This window comes from Equus quagga, chromosome 1, assembly GCF_021613505.1.
Source record: "Equus quagga isolate Etosha38 chromosome 1, UCLA_HA_Equagga_1.0, whole genome shotgun sequence".
Classification (NCBI taxonomy): Eukaryota; Metazoa; Chordata; class Mammalia; order Perissodactyla; family Equidae; genus Equus; species Equus quagga.
This window is the reverse complement of record NC_060267.1, coordinates 96,986,550-97,006,390: the sequence shown is the minus strand read 5'-3', so window position 1 is coordinate 97,006,390 and position 19,841 is coordinate 96,986,550. Positions and strand designations below refer to the sequence as shown.

General features: G+C 46.8%; 1 protein-coding gene across 9 annotated transcripts in view; it reads right to left on the bottom strand.

The window, feature by feature from the left end:
• Positions 1 to 19,841, bottom strand: part of EHMT1 (euchromatic histone lysine methyltransferase 1) — a 197,062-nt gene that overhangs the window by 50,366 nt on the left and 126,855 nt on the right. For all 9 annotated transcript variants that reach the window (XM_046642654.1, XM_046642635.1, XM_046642605.1 and 6 more), the window contains 4 exons: positions 15,961 to 16,038; positions 13,879 to 13,999; positions 10,124 to 10,255; positions 6,650 to 6,795 (listed from right to left, as the gene is read on the bottom strand). In XM_046642654.1, coding sequence (XP_046498610.1) covers positions 6,650 to 6,795; positions 10,124 to 10,255; positions 13,879 to 13,999; positions 15,961 to 16,038 — 477 coding nt within the window. The remainder of the gene's footprint in view (positions 1 to 6,649; positions 6,796 to 10,123; positions 10,256 to 13,878; positions 14,000 to 15,960; positions 16,039 to 19,841) is intronic.

Genomic DNA, 19,841 nt, shown 5'->3' with positions numbered 1-19,841 from the left:
AGAAATGCTGGAAGATAGAGGGAATTTTCAAAGTAAAGCAAAAAGTCAAAAATATGGAAAACAGAGAAGAGATAAGAAAACTGGAGGCTCCATCAAGGAGATCTAAAATAAAGAAAAAAGGAAGAGGAGCAAATGATGAAAGAACTAAAGTGATATTTCCAGAAGTGAAGGATATGCACGTCTGTGCTCCTGAGATGAGCACCAGCAACCCAGAACAACCAAACACGTGTCCCAGGAGACATCAGGCCCAGGACGTGGGCGAAGACAGGTCCCAGCAGACATCAGGCCCAGGACACGGGCGAAAACAGGTCCCAACAGACACCAGGCCCAGGACATGGGCGAGGATGGGACTAAAAGTCCCCAGAGAGGACAACGCAGGCCCATGCAGTAAAACCAAAACAGAAGAGTGATCTCAACATTCAAAAGGAACAAGTCTAACCCAGAGTGCTTTACTGGCCAGAGCGTCAGCTAAACGAGATGAAACATTTTCAAAATACAAAGTCTCAGACATTTATCGCCCCAGCAGCCTTTCTTAAGAAGCTACTGAAGGTTATACAGCATCAAGATGAAAAAGTATGTGACCCAGAGAGACTCACTGTGTCTGAAAACACCTACGAAATAAGCAACCTCTCAGTTTGGGACTGAATCTGTAGTAGGTAGAAAGAAAACAAAAAATGAGAAATCAGGTAATTATTAACTCTGAGGAGAACAAAAAGTTGTTCAGGAAAGGAAATGTAATCCAAGAACAGTGCTGTTCGGCCATGAACGCTTCTGTAGCATGTTATGAAAACTGCAAACAGCTGTTTTAACCAAAAACAATGAGGGCCCATAGCCTGCAGACAGGGCAATGAGGAGGGGAACAAAAACGGAAAGTGTCTCCTGCACAGGAAGAAACCAACAACAACATCTCAAAGCAGGAAGCCAACAAATAAGAGAAGGAAGCAGATTATTTAAAGTACGGAGAAAAATATCATAAAGAAAAACTAAAAGAGGTCAGAGAAACTGCCTCCGGGGAGGGGCTGGGAAAGCCAGAGAGAAGAGCTGGTGTGAGCACCACCAGGAATTCTGAGGCTGGCAGGAGGCCAACCTGCTATCTCTGCTATCTGTCAGTATCAGAGATAGCTATGGCTGCACAAGCAGGGGTGAGATGCTGCTAAACACCCACCAACGAACAGGACAGCCCCCCTACCCCATCCTGTCCCCAAGAATCACTTGGTCCAAAATATCAGCAGTACTGTGGTCAAGAAGTCCTGCACAGAAGGAGTCTGAACCTGCTGCCAAGAGACAAAACAGTCAACAGAAGCAGACTCACAGGTGACCAGACGTTGTACTATCGGGGGGATGTTACAAAGTCAAATAGAAATGCTAGAAATAAAAAAATACGGCAATCGACAAATGCCTTTGATCGGCTCCTAAGTATACTCAACAGGGAAGAAGAAATTACTGAATTTGAAAAAAGGTCGATAGAAACAATCTAAACCTAAAATAGAGGGGAAAAAAAGCAGAACATCCACAACATCAAAGGACCTAACACATGTGTGAGTGCTAGCCCCAGAAGGAGAAGGAAGGACAGGCTGAAGAGCAAAGAGCCACCATGTGAGAACTAACTTTCTAGGAATAACGAGATCTCAGATCAAAATCCAAGAAGCTCAGAGAAACCCAAAGAGGATAAATACTAAAAGAGAAAAAAGAAAACCGAAAAACGGCCACATCGAAGCCCAAAGACAAACAGAGAATCTTGGAGCCAGACCAAGAAAAACTCACATCATTTGCAGAGAAACAAAGACAAGAACAACAGCCAATTTCGCACTAGAAACTACGGAAACACCACCAGAGCGACATCTTCAAGTGCTGAGAATTCTAGACCCACAAAATTATCTTTCAAAAACGAAGGCAAAACAAGGACTTTTTCTAACAAAAGCTGAGAGAATTCATTCTTAGCAGACTTTTGCTATGGGAAAATAAACATATAAATAATAATGGAAGGGTCTTCAGGCACAAGGAATGTGATACCAGAGGGAAGTCTGGACCTAAACCAACAATAAAGCTCTCTGAGTACGGTCTAAATGAATGTGAAGCAAAGACTGCTGTCACGTTTCGTAAGTCTAAAGGATAACTGACCATTTAAAGCAAAAACAGCAGCAATGTACTGTGGGGTTTCAGCATACACAAAATCAAAACGCATGACAAAAGATCCTTACACTATATGTTAAGGGGTATAATATCAATTGAAGTAGACTGTGATAAATTAAAGATGTATATTGCAAACCCAGTGCTGCCACTAAAAACATCAGAAAAAGATGTAAATAATAAAGCCAATAGTGGAATAAACTGGAATCACAAAAATTCAATCCCAAAGGCAGAACATGAAGAAAAAGGAGTGACAAATGGCATAAATCTTAACACTATTCAAATGTTAGATTGCAATGCAGCTATATCAATAATTACACTAAATGGAAGTGATCTAAACACAGCAATTAAAAAAGAGAATGTCAGATCATGTAAGAGAGTAGAACCCAGCCATGTGCTGTCTCCAGAAACTCCTGTGAGCATGAAGACAGAGGCAGGTTAAACCAAGGGTGGGATCAGAGCCACAAGACAGCACTCAGAGGACAGTGAGGCAGCCATCTCAGCATCAGACAAATGGATCTCACAACAAGGAGTGTCTTGGGGACGTGCAGGGAAACTGCATAAGACTACAGGAGCCAGTTCCCTGAGAAGACGTGCGAGTGCACCTAACAACAGAGGCTCAAAGTACAAGGGTCTGACCTGAGAGATCTGAAAGGAGAGACCCAAGATTGGGACTGAAGAGTCAACACTCTTCCCTCAGTGACAGACAGGACAAGAGAAAGGCACCACAAGACCTCAACAGCAGGCTCTTGACCGTCTTGGTGGTCACAGGACTGACTGTATGCATTTGTCAAAACTCAGAAGTACACCCAAAAAAGGTGACTTTTACTGTGTGAGAATTGTGCCTCAATAAAGCTGACTGGAAAAGAAAACAAAGAGACAAGGGAGCTTGTTTCTCAAAGGGTTGCTACCAGCTAAAGATGAGACCGACTGAACATCAAAAGACAAGTATTCTTGGGAAAATAGCAGCGGCCTAAGAATTTCTGGAATCCCACATAAAACAGACAGAGCAACTAGTCAGCAAAACCAAAACCCACAAACAACATTTACAATAAAACCAAGTGACCACAGACCTAAGATGCAAGTGGGTGGAGGCAACCCTGAGATGTGCGTGACACGGGTGTCTCTGGGTGGGAGGAGAAGGAAGACCGACAGCGTCTCATGGACCCAAGGACAGGAGGGCATCAAAATACCAAGAGGTCCTCACTGGGCACCCAGCAGGAGGGAATGAGAAGAGCAGGCGAGCTGGGAGAGGGGTGCCCTTCTCAATCCAAGGGAGTCATGGGGCTGCCTGCGAGCTGGGGTCCAGGATTGCCTTCTGGTCGGGGCACAAGGACACCAGGGAAAAGCTGCTAAAACTAAACCAAAATTGAACAGAACAGGGACAAGAGAATGAAGAAAACAGAGCCCAGTGGTTTTCAAACTCTTTGGTTTCAGGGTTCTTTTACATTCTTAAAAAGTATTTAGTGTCCCAAACAGCTTTTGTTCAAGTGGGGTATATCTATTGATATTTACCATATTGGAAATTTTTAAACTTTTAAATATTAATTTATTTAAAAATAGTAAACAGTCATGCATCACTTAACAACAGGGAAACGTTCTGAGAGATGCGCCATTAGGTTATTTCGTCGGTGTGTGAACATCACAGAGTGCACTTACACAACCTAGATGGCAGAGCCCACTGCACACCTAGGCTCTATGGGACTAATCTCATGGGACCACCATTGTATATATATCATCCTTGACTGAAACATCATTATGCAGCAAGTGACTGTAAACTTATCACATGTTAAGGTAAAGAACATACTTTAATAAAAAAATTATTTTCCAAAACAAATAATATGTATAAGAAGAGTGGCATTGTTTTAGATTGTCTACAAAACTCTTTAATATCTGGTTTAACAAGATGGCTGGATTCTTATCTCTGCTTTGGCATTCAGAGCAGATAACTGGACATTCTTCCCTGACCCTACATCAAAACTCTACAAGTGATAGCTGAAACAGACTCATTGCAATGTGAAATCCAAAGCCAGTGTCCACAAAGTTTTAGTACTGTTACATTAAAACCCACTGGCAGGCCTTGCACTTTGAATGATTCTGTAATACTGTGGAAATTGTTAATTCCATGAGTGATACAGATCTTCTAAATGCACAAAATGCCACTGTCCACTTTGAAAGAATAAGTGAGGAGGAGCCTCACTTTTTAGTACCATTATGAAAATAGTTTTGACCTTGCAGACCCCAGGAAAGAGCTCAAAATGAAGAGGGTCCCATGGGCCAAAGCTGGGGTGATCTGAGCTTCAATAATAACACCAAGAATTAAAATCCATCAAATATGTTTAAATACATGAGTTCATAATGTTATTTTAAAAGAAAGAATTGGTCAACCTCAAAGGATGACAGAGAATAAACTCATGATCTGAAAGACTGGGAAATGAAGAGAGAGGCTCAAACTTTCACCCTGTCTTTCCTCTAAATGTGCCAACTGGCAAAGGAAACAGCAATGAGATGACATGTCTCTTTATGAAGCCATTCCAACTAATAAATCAACAACAAATGACAGGATATCACCACTCTGAAACCTCCAATGAATTAATAAATACGGGCATTAAGAATCAACAGCTGATAACATCAGAAAAAGAGAGACAACCAGATAATAGTGCTTCTTGTCTCAGGCTAAACTCCCCACAAGTCTAGCAAAGGGATGGACCTGAGTCTGGCCCAGCCTCTGTACCCAGCTGCAACGTGCAGAAGCACTGAGGAGCATGCTGTGTGCACTGTGAATGTGGGACCCACAGACTCGGATGACAAGGCCAAAGGCCCAGGTTGCTCCACAGATAAACTGAAAGGAAGCAAAAGGGAGGAGGTGTGTGTAAAGTAGAAGACAGAGGGCAACAGGGTCTCAGGACACATGTGTGGATGCTGAATCGTGTGGATGGAGGAGCAAGACAGGAGGCAGGACTGGGGTGGTGGGACCAGGTCCACTTTCTGATCTTGGTGGTAGCTACCAGACTGCTCGCCCTGGACAGACTCATTAGGCCACCTTGGGATTGTTTTCTGGATCTATGCTTCATTTTACAACAAAAAAGTTTGTAACACATTGAATACAAAAAAGACCGTGAGTTCCTAAGAGATGTTGGGGGTGGGAGGCAAGATCAATTGAGCCCACTGCTTGCCACAGGAAGCTGCTAGGGCACCAACTCCTTATTTTGGAAGTGAAAAAAAGGTCAGAAAGTAGCTATTTATTCTGTCTGTCTACTATGAAGTGTATTTCTGGGGCACCAAATAGCCCCAGCAGATGTGGGAAAGTTCTTCTGTGCCAAAGAATTCCAGCCAGCAACTGTAGAAGGAACAACAAAACAGTAAAATCACCATTTTGCAACTTCTAATGAGATGATGGATTCAGGCAGTGGTGACTGACGACAGTAACACCACCAAGTGAAGGCTGGTGAGGCGCTGACGAAGAAGGCACAGGCAGCGACTAGAGAGAGCCCCGCTCATCTTAGCATTGTTCCTGATGGGGTGCATGGTGAGCTCACTGCACCCCCTCACTGCACCCAGAGCATTCTTGCCAAAATTAAATCAAAATAAAACTAAAATCTTAAGTACCTGAATCTACTCAAGTCTTCAGACATAACTTCCAGGCTACAGGAACGGAAGGGATAACTTAACACAAGAGAGCCATCAGACACACCCAGAGCCTGGGGCAGCGTACAGCCGGTTCCCTCAACAGCCAACAGCACGGGGACCGGAGGACGGCTGAGGGAGAGCTCTGGACTAAAAGAGACGAAGAGACTCGAGACACTGCAATTAATACAGCAAGTGGAACATTGTTGATTCAATTAGAGAAAAATGTGGTAAAGAGACATTTTTTTCACGGACATGTGACTATCGACTAGGCATTACACAGTAATAGCAAACTGCTGCTCTTTTTGTTACATGAGAAAAGGTTCTCTTTTCTCTTCAGATAGATACGTACTGGGATATTTAGTGGGAAAATGGGGTTTGGTTTAAAATGCTAGCTCACAACCAAGAGAGGACAAGAGGGAGGAACCGAAATGTTGGTAAAGGCAGAGACAGAGTAATAGGTTCAGAAGGATGAGTGCACTTTTTCAACATGAAAAGTTCTTTTTTAAAAAACGGTGGACAGGGTCTGTGGAGGCTGCGAGTGACGGAATGCGTGGCAAATAACATCCATGTCTCAGCTCAACTCTGCTGTCTCAACCTGTGCACACCTGAATTTGCGGCAAGGCAGAAAAACCTTCACAGAAGCGCGACAGTAACGGAAAAATAAAGCCTACAGGTCCTTCTATCCACGCACCGCACGGTACCTATCTTTCTAGAAAGCTCCAGACCCGTGTTTGGTCTCCACTATCTCGCTGTGTCCCTGCTGGTGCCTGTTGGCTGCTTCTGTGCAAAGTCTACTGGAGCTCCCAGTCACGTGAGGCCACGCTCGCCGGAAAGGCTCTGCTCCAGGCACGGCCGGCCCATGGTGGCGAGCAGAAGTGAGCATGCTTACTTCGTGGTCGACGCTCTCCGTGGCCATGCACTGGTTGTTGGCCAGCGTGGTGATCTCTCGGCTTTTCGGGGTCTCCATCCGGCAGCTGCAGAGGGGCACTTCCTGAAGGCCATCCGTCTCCACTGAGTCGGGCCCGTTGGCCAGCCCTAAAGTCACACAGACATGGCGAGCGTCACTAGCAGCGGTGCGCACACCCAGACGGGCTTTCACGATGTTCAGCGACACGTACTCCCTCCCTCACGAGGGCAGGCCAGAAAGCGCCCAGGCAGCCTCTGCAGAGACCTCTCTGGAACAAAAGCAGCACTGGGAATTCCGTCAGCACAAGCAGCCCCCCAAGGGGAGGGCCCAGCCCGTCGAGCACCTACCATGGCGGGAGAGGCAAGCGCCTCTCCAGCCAGCTACCACCCACCGGGCTCTCGAGAGTGACCTGGTAAACCCACGTTCTCAGGAGCCAGCAGTAAGTTCAGAGAGACTGTCACCAGCTATGCCTAAATCTTTTGGTTTTCACACAAAAAAAGTTTACTGTATGTTGAGACCTTGTTTTCCTCACTTGTTTTTAGAACTGCAGCCACAGACACAAACAATCAATTCAATTTTGAAGAATTTAGTAACAGTTTATTATCGAGAAGGTTTTCACCACTGCAACAGTCCAAAGGGCCCATTTATTAGCTGATGGAGGGAAGAGCTGGGGAAACAGAGAGAAGAAAGCAGGACAAGGATAAAAATAGGAATGTGAGCAGCACTCAGGGTTGTCTTCTCAGCCCCGGGGTCACAGTGAAGCCGCCGGGTCCAGCGGCATGGGGAGGAAGGGGCCTGCAGCCCACACTGAGCACAGCCAGCTCTGCCTCAGCCCACCCCAGGCCCGCCCAGAAAGACCCTTCAATCCGACTGACAACTACAAGGACTGCTGATCCAAAGGCAGGCACCTTTCACGTTCTCCTTGGGAAACAGAGTAGAAACATAAAATGAATCAGTGTGTCCCACCCCCACCTCTCTTGGGTAAGAATAATGAACTCTCATCTTCACGTCTACAACATTCCCACGTTGGTCGGAAGACATGCCCTGACTGTCTTCCTCCACCCTGTTTGTAACCTGAGGTTGGGCACAGCCAGGACGCACTCAGGAAGCGGGACCCTGGGTGCTCTGCACAGCGTGAGACGGAGGCAACTCCGCCTTGGGACGTCACCATCGCCCGGCGCAGCCAAGCCTCTGGGGTACCCACACCCCAAGGGCTGGACACCTTTCCTTTGTGGTGAGGGAAGACTTCTCCGAGAAGAAACAGGGGAACGGTGAGGTAGAACTCACATCAGAATCACTGCAAGTTTAAAACTGGGAGGGCCTTTGTGGGGACCTGCTCAGCAACTTGATTTTTAAATGAGGAAGACACAGACTACGCAAAGGTGCTGCCAACGCAGCTGAGAAGGCTGAGGGGAGGGGGCAAGGGCCCAGCTCTGCAGAGTTAGTTTCCCACACACGTGCACAACGGGGCAGTGGCTCAGACGTCTCCTGAACCTCGGGTGTGCTCCCGTCTCCAGAGGTGGGAGCCACCACGGACGTCACGTGAACAGTGCGAGCAAATCCCACCCGAGTGTCCCCTCCCACTAAGCTCTGGCTTGCCTGCCGGCTCACATTTCCACATCATGGGCTCCTGACCTCCCTCGTCACCTGAGGGGATCACAACATCACTCAACCTCAACTCAGCAGACCGAGGAGCCAGGACGACGAGAAGATGGACATGCCCACATACCGTGATTTCTGATCTTGGCACAGACATTCTCCAGGCTCAAGCCTGGACCATGCTGAACCATGACCCAGAACTGTCGCCCACCCTTTGCACCTGTCACAGATATACACCACCCACGTCCCAAGCAAGCCTGAGGCACTGCACCCCTCCTGTCCCGCCTGAGGCTCCACGGCTACCTCCCACAAGCTTCTGGAGCTCCAGTGCTAAAAAGCATGAACACAGCCAAGCAATGCGGCTTCTTTCTTCTCTGTGCTGATTCTCTAAATCAAAGCAGGATTGATCCATAAGTGGTGACCAATCACAGGGAAAAACCCTTGGGGAAGCCACCTTAGAAGAGGTCTTGGGATCTCAGGAGCCTGCCTCGGCTCCCAGGGGGCCCTCGCCTTGCCGCTCCTTCGGTTACTCTCTCGGGTCCTTTTCTGTCCACCCCTTTACCACCACCTTTGGTCCTCACTTTTACCAGACAGAGTACGAAACCTGAAGGCGGCGGGCCCCTAGACGCCACCTCCCGCCATCTCCCTCAATCTCCTGTGGCTCAGCTAAAACAACAAATCATGGCAAGAGCCTGCTGCGCCCATGAGTGTCCAGAGGGCGCTGTGCTGCCTCCTCACCTCTGACACCAGGGCACAGGGGAGGAGGCACCTGATAAAATGAAACACCACTTTATGCTTATGTCCAATTCTGTAACTTCCTGAAACAAATCTAAAAGCAGGTTTAGAAAACTTAGACACACAGTGTTCTGGTCCATCTGGAAAAAAAACATGAGGGTTCTACGCTGAGAACTCTGATAATGGAGAGGGGTTTCTCCTCTGTTTGGTGCCAGAATAAAAACAGTTGTTTCTCTGATGGACAAGCCTACAATTTACATCTTGAGCTAAAGATTTCTCTAGTGTTCAAAACTCTAAGAAGCTAGTTATTTGTCCTTTAAAAAATGATTGGTCAAACTCCTAAACTCCTATAGTAGTCCACAACCCAACAGCTGCAAAATCCACATACAATGTAAATAACTTTAGGATTTCACATTTTCCCCATATTACGTTTCAAATAGATTTTCCAAAATAGTCAGTTATTAGTGACTTTTCATTGATAACAGGTTTCCATATGGCTGAAGAAGAGGAAACGCTGTGGAAACAAAGTGTGAGTGACGCTGACAAGCTCCGGCACAGTGCAGGTGGCCCACGGTCCCACCGAGTTCCAGGGCCAGGGGTCTTCCCACAGGAGTTGCTGATGCATCTGTGATTTAAAGGCTCGTTTAAAAGCAGCACTACACGTTATATTCCATTACAGAGGCATCTGAGCACTGTTAGCTCAACACTAACCAGAAGACATATTTCAACCAATCATAATTAGAACCAGAGAGATTTAAAAAGCCACATTATTCAAAATCATGCCACCTATGTACTTCCTGGAGCACAGCCAGGACAGAAGGACGTCTTTTTACCAGGAATTCCACATAAAAACGTGTCTGACTTATGGGGAATGATGCACGACCACCAACAATCTGACCCTTGGGGATAGGTCTGCTGCTTCATCCCTGAGGGTTCCCTCACTTGAACTCTGTGGTGACAGGCACACACACCTTGTGTCGAGTCCACTTGGCCACCTTGCAGGGATGCATTTACTCAAACCTTCCATCACCACCCACCAGGGGGCATCCCACTGATACGCAGGAGCCGCCAAGGAAACAATGAGCAAGATGGCACCTGGCCTGGTCACAGCCCCACATTCACCTTCTGCTTGTGAGGGCAGTGTCCCCTTGACACGGAGATCCAGGGAATCCAGAGAAACTTCCATGTACCCCGTACTGTCTCCTGGCGCCGTCTGCTCTGTGCTTCCTGATGACGACGTGTATGCTTCAGAACCTGTATTCAAGGGGCACGCACGTGAAACTCTGCACCAGGGGCCAGGCCTCCCCAGCAGGATGCATGGGGGCCGGGCCCACGGGGAATGCTGATCAACTCATTCCAACAGCAAACTAAAAGGTCACTGTCATCCAGGTCGCTACAACTTCACCATCATTTTCTTTCCTGTGCATCATTTTGCTAATTCCCCCATTTCTATGTAATATTCACGGGAGGAAGGAGGAGTGTGTCAAGAGAAACAAAGGTACTTAGATGTGAAAACATCCTTCTCTGTAACTACACAGCTAGACAAAAGCTGATCAAATAATCAAGGAAATGGATAAAAACTTGGTATGTGTTATGTTCTGCGAATATTACTTTAAAAATAAAACAGAAAAGTCTGACCTGCAGGTTTGAAAGACCACCTGATGTAAAGTTGCTTAAGACACGTGCATTGTTGCTAGGAAATCTGCCCAACCTCACAGGCACCGGGGATTCAGGCTTCACAGGGAAAGGACGTAGCACTGCAAGGAGGCGCCACCCGTCGGACACAGGTGGGTTACCAGGTGCATCACTCACCAGAGAGCAACACAATCTGCACATGCCAAAGAGAAGGCGTGTGTGCAAAAAAGGAGCTGTGTAGTGGGGGCTGCAAGACTCAGGCCTACTGAGCCCGAGGCCAGCCTGTCCACACGTCCCAGGAGGGCCCACCTGGGCATCTATTATTGTAAGGGCATTTTACTGAGGATGCCTGTGAAAAGTGTGCATATACATGGGATAACATCCAACACCAGCAAAGCACAAATGCCCATATTTCATAGCCAAGCTTCTAAATACTAGTCATTGATATTATTTCAATGATCGGAAATAAGTAAGCCATAATACAGAAACTCATGGTATCCAAAGTCTTTGAATTCATACCATATTCTGCACCTAGATCTTAGACAGACAGAAAGGAGCCAACCAGCTGTAAGAAATCATCACCACCAATTTGAAGAACACGAGAGATCTTTGTGCAATTTTAAACACTACAGAAAAAAAATAAAATTCACACCCCTCTGTGGATAAATATTTAAGCACACATTTTACACATTATGCACAAGAAGGCAAAGATGAAACCTCTACCCCAAAACAACTTAGTCTTGGATCTACAAATGCTTTTGTGAGCCAACAATAAAAGCTACATCAAGTATTCTGATCTCAGGTGAGCATCGAGGTAAAGAGAAAAGGAAACCTAAGTGAAGGAGATGGAGACGAAGTTCACAGGAGCTCCCGTGCACCTGGAGAGTCAGCGAGCCCCACCTGCCACCCACCTCCAGTCTGAAACTGCGACTCACACACAGGCCTCCTGCAGCCCTCCACAATTCAGGGGACAGCTTTGCCTCCCCGACATCCATCTAGCAAACCTACTTCTATATCAGCGGAATCGAGAAGAACAGCTAAACTAATTGTGAAAAACGAACAAAGGCCTGCAGCTTTGTGGTGCTGGTGTAAGGATAAACAAATAAAGGAGACAGACTAGAAAGTCCAGAAACAGCCCACACACTGAGTATCGATAAAGGTTTGAAGGGCGAAATGGAGAAGAAAAGTCAGTTCAACCAATAGCACAGATCAACTGGCTATTCACACCTGAAAAGGCAAGCCTGACCCCACCTAACACAAAAACTAACTGGAAATGGATCAGAGACCCATGGGTAAGTGCCAAAACTGTAAAACTTCATGAAGAAAACCAGGACAGAATCTTCATGGCCTGAGTTAAAGATTTCTGAGATCACAAAAAGCATGATTTTTGTTTTTTTTGAGGAAGATTATCCCTGAGCTAACATCTACCACCAATCCTCCTCTTTTTGCTGATGAAGACTGGCCCTGAGCTAACATCCGTGCCCATCTTCCTCTACTTTCTATGTGGCACGCCTGCCACAGCATGGCTCGATAAGCAGTGTGTAGGTCCACACCCAGGATCCAAACTGGCAAACTCTGGGCTGCCAAAGTGGAAAGCAAGAATTTAACTGGTACGTCACTAGGCTGCCGCGCCCCGCCCCCCCCAAAAGCGTGAATTTTAAAATAATTCATTGACTTCAACAAAATTTTTAAAACTTTTACTAGGTGCACACATTTGCAAAACATGTATCTGACAAAAGACCTACATCTAGGGATATTGAAAGAATTCTTGTAACTCAATGAGAAGACTTACAATCAGACTTAAAAATGAGAAAAAGATACAAACACTTTAAGGAAGCTATACAAGAGCTGAGATGTGCAATCTCATTCCTCGTTAGGGAAGCTCAAAGTGAACTTACAGCAGACACCACTACACACCCCCAGCAGTGCTGAAACTCCAGAGACTGACCACAAGTGTCAGCAAGGACACAGAGGGACTGGAGCACTTATGTGCTGTATGGGAATGTTAAGAGGACAAGTATTTTGGAAAACAGTTTGGCAGTTTCCTAAGAAGTCAGACATGCAGCATGCAACTCAGCCATTCCACTCCTAAATACTTACCATCCATTCAATAAAGACTTGTACACAGACATTCATAGCAGTTTCATCTGTAATAACCAAAAACTGAAAAGAGGCCAATGTCCATCGACAGGCAAAGGATAAACAAACCACGGACAGTCACATCCTGCACACGCTGAGGCCAACTATCCACACGCACTACGCACTACAATGCAGATGGCTCTCCAACAGCTCTGCGCAAAGAAGCAGGCAGAGAGAGGGCACCTATCCAGTGACCCATTCCTATGAAGTTCTACGAGTGCTAACAAGGTGCAGAGGCAGAGCGCGGTGCAGACGTGCCTGGGGAGGGAGGAGGGCTGGGGCGAGGGTAGCTCACCAAGGGGTGGGGGGGGACAGGACCCTGCCGGTGCTGGGGCATTCACAACTGACTGTGGTGGAAGTCTCACAGTCACACATGGGTTAAAACTCACCAACCATATGCCTGAATTACATACAGTTTATCACACACCAAGTCTTCTGCAACAAAGCTGTAAAAGCGACCCCTGCCCACCAAGCCTGCTCACCTTCTGGGTTTGACAGTCACTTCCCTCCCTGCATCCCCTTTACAAAACTACTTCTAGGACAGGGGAAACGGACCGAAGTGCCGAAAGGTACCACCTGGACCGAGGAGACTGCCCACACAGGACACTGAGGGCAGCTACAGCCACGAGGAAACATCCATGCAGGCCGCAGAGGCCCAGCCAAACGAGGAGCGATGAACGACCCCTCAGCAAAGAGCAATGAGGCCAGCACCACAGGTGTGGCAGAAGCAAAGCCCTTCAGGGTAACCTGAGCATCTCCAACAAAGCCATTCCACACATTCTCCAAGCTTTTTTTCTTTTTTATTATACTTTTATTTTTTTTGAGGAAGACTGGCCCTGAGCTAACATCTGTGCCCATCTTCCTCCACTTTACACGTGGGACACCTACCAGAGCATGGCTTGCCAAGCGGTGCCATGTCCACACTCGGGATCTGAACCGGCGAACCCAGGGCCACCGAGAAGTGGAACGTGCAGAATTAACCGCTGCACCACCGGGCCGGCCCCTCTCCGGGGTGCTTACACAGCGGAGCCCTCTTTTCAAACGGAGTCCTATCAGCCCACAACCACAGGGCACCCGGGCCCGCGTGTGCGCATCACGTGTACCTGGCCCACTGCCTTGCTTCTTCTTGCTCCTCCGCCGCCTCTTCCTCGCCGGCTTGACCCAGGGGCTGTCAGGCTTCCCCTTCCTCTTGAGGAACTTCTTCTTGATGCTGGACTCAGAGCTCTGAGGACCAAGGGCAGGGACAGAAAAGCAAAGCACAGGGGCTCCAGAAAGCAACAAGGACTACGAGCTTTCTTTTCTTGCAAAGTAAAATACCTACTATATCCTGTTTCTTCCACTAGAAGATTAATTTACTTTTAGACATTTTTCTCAGTCACATTCTTAAAGATAGCCATGCTTTTTCCTAAACATCACTCTAAGCTCAGTTACTTTACACGCCAAAAAAGGGGCAAGAAAACTAAAAAGGAACTTATATATCTTATTGGAGTTTGGCACAAGAAAGAATAAATGAGAAAGTTCTACTCGGGACTAAATAAATAAGCTCAGTGGGGAGAGAATCCACTCCTAATCAGATGCATCCATTCGTTTTGCTCATGAGAAAAGGAAGAACTAATGGCTCAATTTGCTTCAGAATCTACGTCATATTAATTATCTATGTGAAGGACAATGAAAGAGGTTGTAATCAATTTATAACATTTCAAGATTTTTTAAGCATCTGTTTCTAAAGTCTAGGCGTAGAAAGGTGTCTGACTGCCACACATTACAGACACACAGCATGGGCCACCAGCCCCTTCCAATTAGTCTAACACAAGGATCTCAGGACTCCTGCTTACGATGGATATAAACACAAAGTTAAAAGAATGTGTTCACCACACAGAAAGAGGCACCAGCGCAGGCACTGGCCTTCCCGACCGCCTGGGACGAGCCCTCGCGTTGGGCACTCGGTCAGCCTGTAGTCATCTGGCAGGGCAGGCGGCTCTGGCGGTCGTCCAGCAGTGAGCATCAGGCTCCCTCCAAGGAAACAGCCCACTGCAGCCTGCACTCCACTCCACCTGCCTCAGTCCTGTGCTACCCCCTTTCTTTTTAAGATTTTATTTTTCCTTTTTCTCCCAAAAGCTCCCTGGTACAGAGTTGTGTATTTTTAGTTGCGGGTCCTTCCAGTTGTGGCATGTGGGATGCCACCTCAGCATGGCCTGATGAGTGGTGCCATGTCCGCGCCCAGGATTTGAACCGTCAAAACCCTGGGCCGCCAAAGCAGAGCACACGAACTTAACCACTCAGCCATGGGGCCGGCCCCCTGTGCTCCCCTTTACAGCAAAAATTCAGGTGGAACTTCTGTAAGCCCTGCACCCAAACCTCACTGTCACTGCATTCCACTGTCCCAAAGAAGTGACAGTCTACTACCAAACCCAACAGTCCCGTTTTTGGCCCACACGGCAAGCTGACGCCATAGACCACTTCCTCCCTCTTAACAGAGTTTCTCAGTTCACGTGGCCCCTGACTCTCTGAGCTTTCTTCCCACAGCACGAACACCCCCTTTCCAGTCTCAGAGCCTACTCATCCTTCTCTACTTAATGCTTTACCTGTGGGGCATTTCCACAGGCTCCATCCTGGAGCCTTGTGCTCTTCAGCCATTTCTCCCATTCCCTGGCCTGGACCCCCGGCCCTGGCCTCTGGCCTCTGCCTCCATGACACCTCCACCTGGCTGCCCACTAGTGATAATAGCCTTGTGCTCACTCCTGTCCCTCACCTCCATGTGATGTCCAGCCCACCAAAGGTCCTGCCAGTTCTACCTCAGACACCTCAATTCCTTCCTTCCCTTGCACATCAATCACAGGGACAGAATCATGACTGCCGTCCCTGTCACCAGCTCCTGTCCCATCCAACCACACACGGCAGGCAATGGCCCCCCCTCGACTTGAGTCCCCATCACCCACTGCGACAGCCTCTTCGCCTGCCCTGCCCAGCCCGGCCCCATCGTCCTCGGCTCTCTGCACAGGTGTCCCTCATGCTCCTTTCCAAGGGCCAGGACCAGATCTGCCTGGCCATAGTCATGGCCCTGGCTTCCAAACACACACTATCTCGCAATGAATGACAGCTGAGTGAGGTACTAGTCGGTCCACGGCGTCTCCTCTATTTCCTTTGTTATCAAACAATGAAGTAGAATGCAGCGCTGGGCTTACCAGATCAGACTCGTCTCCATCCTCCTCTTCCTCCCCGGTGCCGGCCGACTCCTGCTCCTCTTCAGACTCGCCATCCAACTGACGAGCCGCACAACAAGCCAAAAAGAAAACAAAAACTAATGAGACCCTTCAGTGGCAGGTGATTCAATCAAAAATACATTTTACCAAACACACTGGCAGTGAACGCTGGAGATGCATGTGCATACGCTGGACGCTGTCTCTAGCACCCGCTGTAGGCCCCTTCTGCTCCCCTCGAGAGCCCCCATCCCAGGCGGCTGCTCCTCTGCTGTATTTCTATACTGCCTGGACATACAGATCTGCACTACTGATCTATAAGTGATCTGGGAGGCAGCTCCTCTGGAGTCTAAGAGGTCGTCAATTGTATGCTCAAGATTTAGTGCACTTGATGCATTTTACATGTGGTAGAATGCAATTAAAAAGTAACAAAACACACACAATAAAAAGATTTTCCGAGCCCACAAAATAATATAAAATGCAAACCCTACCCACCCCCCTACCCACCCCCCGCCAGCCCCAGGGCCATCCTATGGCTGCTGCTCATGGTGCTTCCAGCCAGTGTCTGCCTGGACGCGAGAGCATGCTTCTGTCTGTACAGACGGCAGGACACCAACACACTTCTATGAATGTTATTCTCTGCCAATCAAAAGTACTTTTTGGAATTCTTTCCATATGAACAACAGAAGTACCTTATTTTTTCTTTTGTATTTATCTTTTCTATCCATGCAGGTGACACATGAAGACATTTCCACTGCAAAAGATCCTAAAACATACGTGAGTGCCATTTGCCCTTTCCCACCACTCCTTGAGGCAGGGATGTGGTCATCCACACTGTGAGGCTGCACACAGTAACTTCTTCCATGGCCGATGAACACCCCCTGCACTTCCCCCTAGACAAGCCAAGACTCTCCGGGACAACGGAGAGACACGCTACTCTCTGTATAGGATTCTCTAGACGTGGAGTTCCAGGAATGCTGCCCCCAGCACGCCCACAAAAGCACGACCAGCCTTCCAAAGGTGCCGCGTGCGTGCCTGGGTCTTCATTCCCCACGTACATGAGGAACCGTGTGCTCCATAACTTCAGCGCACTTCTCTACTTCTTCCACTACGTCTGCCTTGACCATATCCTCAGTCCATATTTCTAGTAGATCTGTGCTTCTTATTAATCTGTAGAAGAATCTACACACATACAGGATAGTAATTCTTCGTCTGTTAACTGTTATAAATATTTTCCCAATCAAGTTCTTTAAGCTTTGCTTCTGGTATTTCTTCTCACATAAAACTGTGAGATTTTCATCTGGACAAGTCAAATGTGTCCATCTTTCCCTTCGTGGCTTCTGGGTTTGTGTCCTGCACTGGAAGGCCTTCTTCATTTGAGATTTGAGAAATAATTTCCATCATTTTCTTCCACAGTTAAATCTTTTGTGTTGACACTTTAAATCTTCTGGAATTTACTTTTTTAAATAACAGTTTTACTGAGATATAATTTATCTACCCTAAAACTCATCCATTTAGAGTACACACTCCAGTGGTTTTTAGTACCTCAGATTTGTACAACCATCATCCCATCTAACTCCAGAATGCAGTTTTCACTTGTTAGACACTGTGATGCAAGAGTTGACCTCTATTTTCCCCCAAAAGATCAGTCAGTTGTCCCAATAACATCAATTGAAAAGTTCATGATCCCCTGACTACTAACTGAAAACCCCTTTCTTACAATAAACCCCATCTTTGTCCAAACGGGTGTGCGCGGGTCCCTATTCCACTCCCACTGCTTTCCTGTTCCTGCACACACCCGCTGCACTCACACTCCAGGACTAGCACTGCGGTCCTCCCTCCCTGCTCTCGCTGTGAACAAGCCCCCTGTCAGCTGCTCCACACAGAAAGTCCTGTCAGGATTCTGAGGAGGACTGTTCTGAATTACGGATAACACGGGGGGAATAAAATAAGAGATCTTCTCATTCAGACAAATAATGGGTCTTTCCATGAACTTCTGTCTTTTTTTAACCTCTTTCAGCAAAGTTTTACAGTTTTCCTCTCAGACATTTCTGGTTAAATTTATTGCACAATACTCCAGTGATATTAAAGAATTACAGCTAATGTTTACGTGTGATACTATGGTTTTATTTTTCAAAGAGTACTTATCTTTTAAACATCCACACTGAAATCTCTGCTCAAGACAATCCGTGTACAAATAAACAAGATTGGCCATGTGCTGACTATTCACTGTTTTCCTTATGTTTGCATATCTTGATATTTGCTACTTAGAAAAGTTAAAAAACATCCCCAGGCATTTACTGATGCTTCTGCCGCTGCTGTCGCCACCTTTCACCCAGACTGGCTGCTGCAGCGAGGAGGAGACAGGCCACGCCGCCCTGCCTGAAGTCAGCTTCCGAGCTGAGGCAGCTCTTCAGCTGGCTTTTTTTCAGCTGGTTTTCTCCAATTCTTTTAGATGGATGATTACATTCTCAGCAAACTCTTCTCCCCTGTCCTTTTAAATGTTAATGTTTCCTTCTGGTCCAGCGTCACAGCTGGAACGACAGAGCTGCAGTGCTTCTGTTAGGAGAGAGCAGTGAATCCTCCCTGTTTTCATCACTGATATTAGAAATGCCTCAAAATTTTCACCATTCACTATAGCCTTTTTTGTAGGATTCTGATATCTTTAATCAGCTTTATTTAACGTAGGTTATCTTTAAATTTTAGTGGGTAATTTTTTATTTTAAAAAGATTGAGCAATGAAACTACCAATTAAAATAGGCACATTAACAACTTAATTAACTCCAGTTCCTTCCAAAACTCCTGTAAAGTGACTGTAAAGGAAGGAATAAAGTTACTTTATAAGGGGTCCTCGCTAACCGCATGTAGAACAGGTACAAAGAGTAAGGTGGAAGTTGAAAAGCCGAGGAAATCAGAAAGAGAAGGGACAACTGCCCACATACTCGAGTCGGAGCTGAAACGTGAGTGAGCCAGGGTGAGCTCACACAGGGTGGGCAGGCACTCAGCAGGCCAGGGGAAGCAGCGGACCCTGACCCAACACGACGCAATTCTGGTCACCGGCCCAGCTACAGACTCGGGCTAGGAGCTGAGGGTGTTATGCAGTGCTATCGCTTAGAGTTATGCAGTGTCTAGATTCTCTCTGGAAGATGAGAGATCTTTGATCACAATAAAGAACCCAGAAATAGACTCAACTCCGTATGCCACACAGTATACAATAAAGGTCACATTATAAATCAGTAGGTGAAAGAAACAGTCAATAAACGGTGATGACATATATGGCTAACCACTTTGAGGGAAGCCATGTACCCTGATCTTACATTTCGTTTAAAAAGCTTCATTGAGATATAATTTATATATCATAAAATTCACCCATTTTGAATGTATCTACCTCATGTTTTACCACAAAATAAATTCTATATGAATCAAATATCTATACATAAAGAAGAAATCAGTGAAGTATTAGAACATGGCTTACATCAATTTATTCAAAATCACTACTAAGAAAGGTCTGTTTACCATAATTAGAACAGAGAATGCAGAAATCATCAAGAAACAGACTAGTCCCCATGGGTTCTGACATCACGGGCGAGGCTGGGGAGGTAACCAAAGCTCACACGAGAGCAACTCAACGTTCACACAAAGCTCCAAAGACCACCTTCTTAACAGATGCACAAGCCAGGAGAAAAACGGACAGAGGATGTTTAGCAGGTCGCTCAAAGAACAACAAATACTGACAGCCAGTGAACACGTGAGAAGCTGCTCAGCTCCATTCAGAACATCAGTTAAACACTGGAGTTCCAGGAGCGCAGACTGCAGGAGAGGCGAGAAAGCCATCTCAGCTCCCACAGGAGGAGGCAGAGCCCACG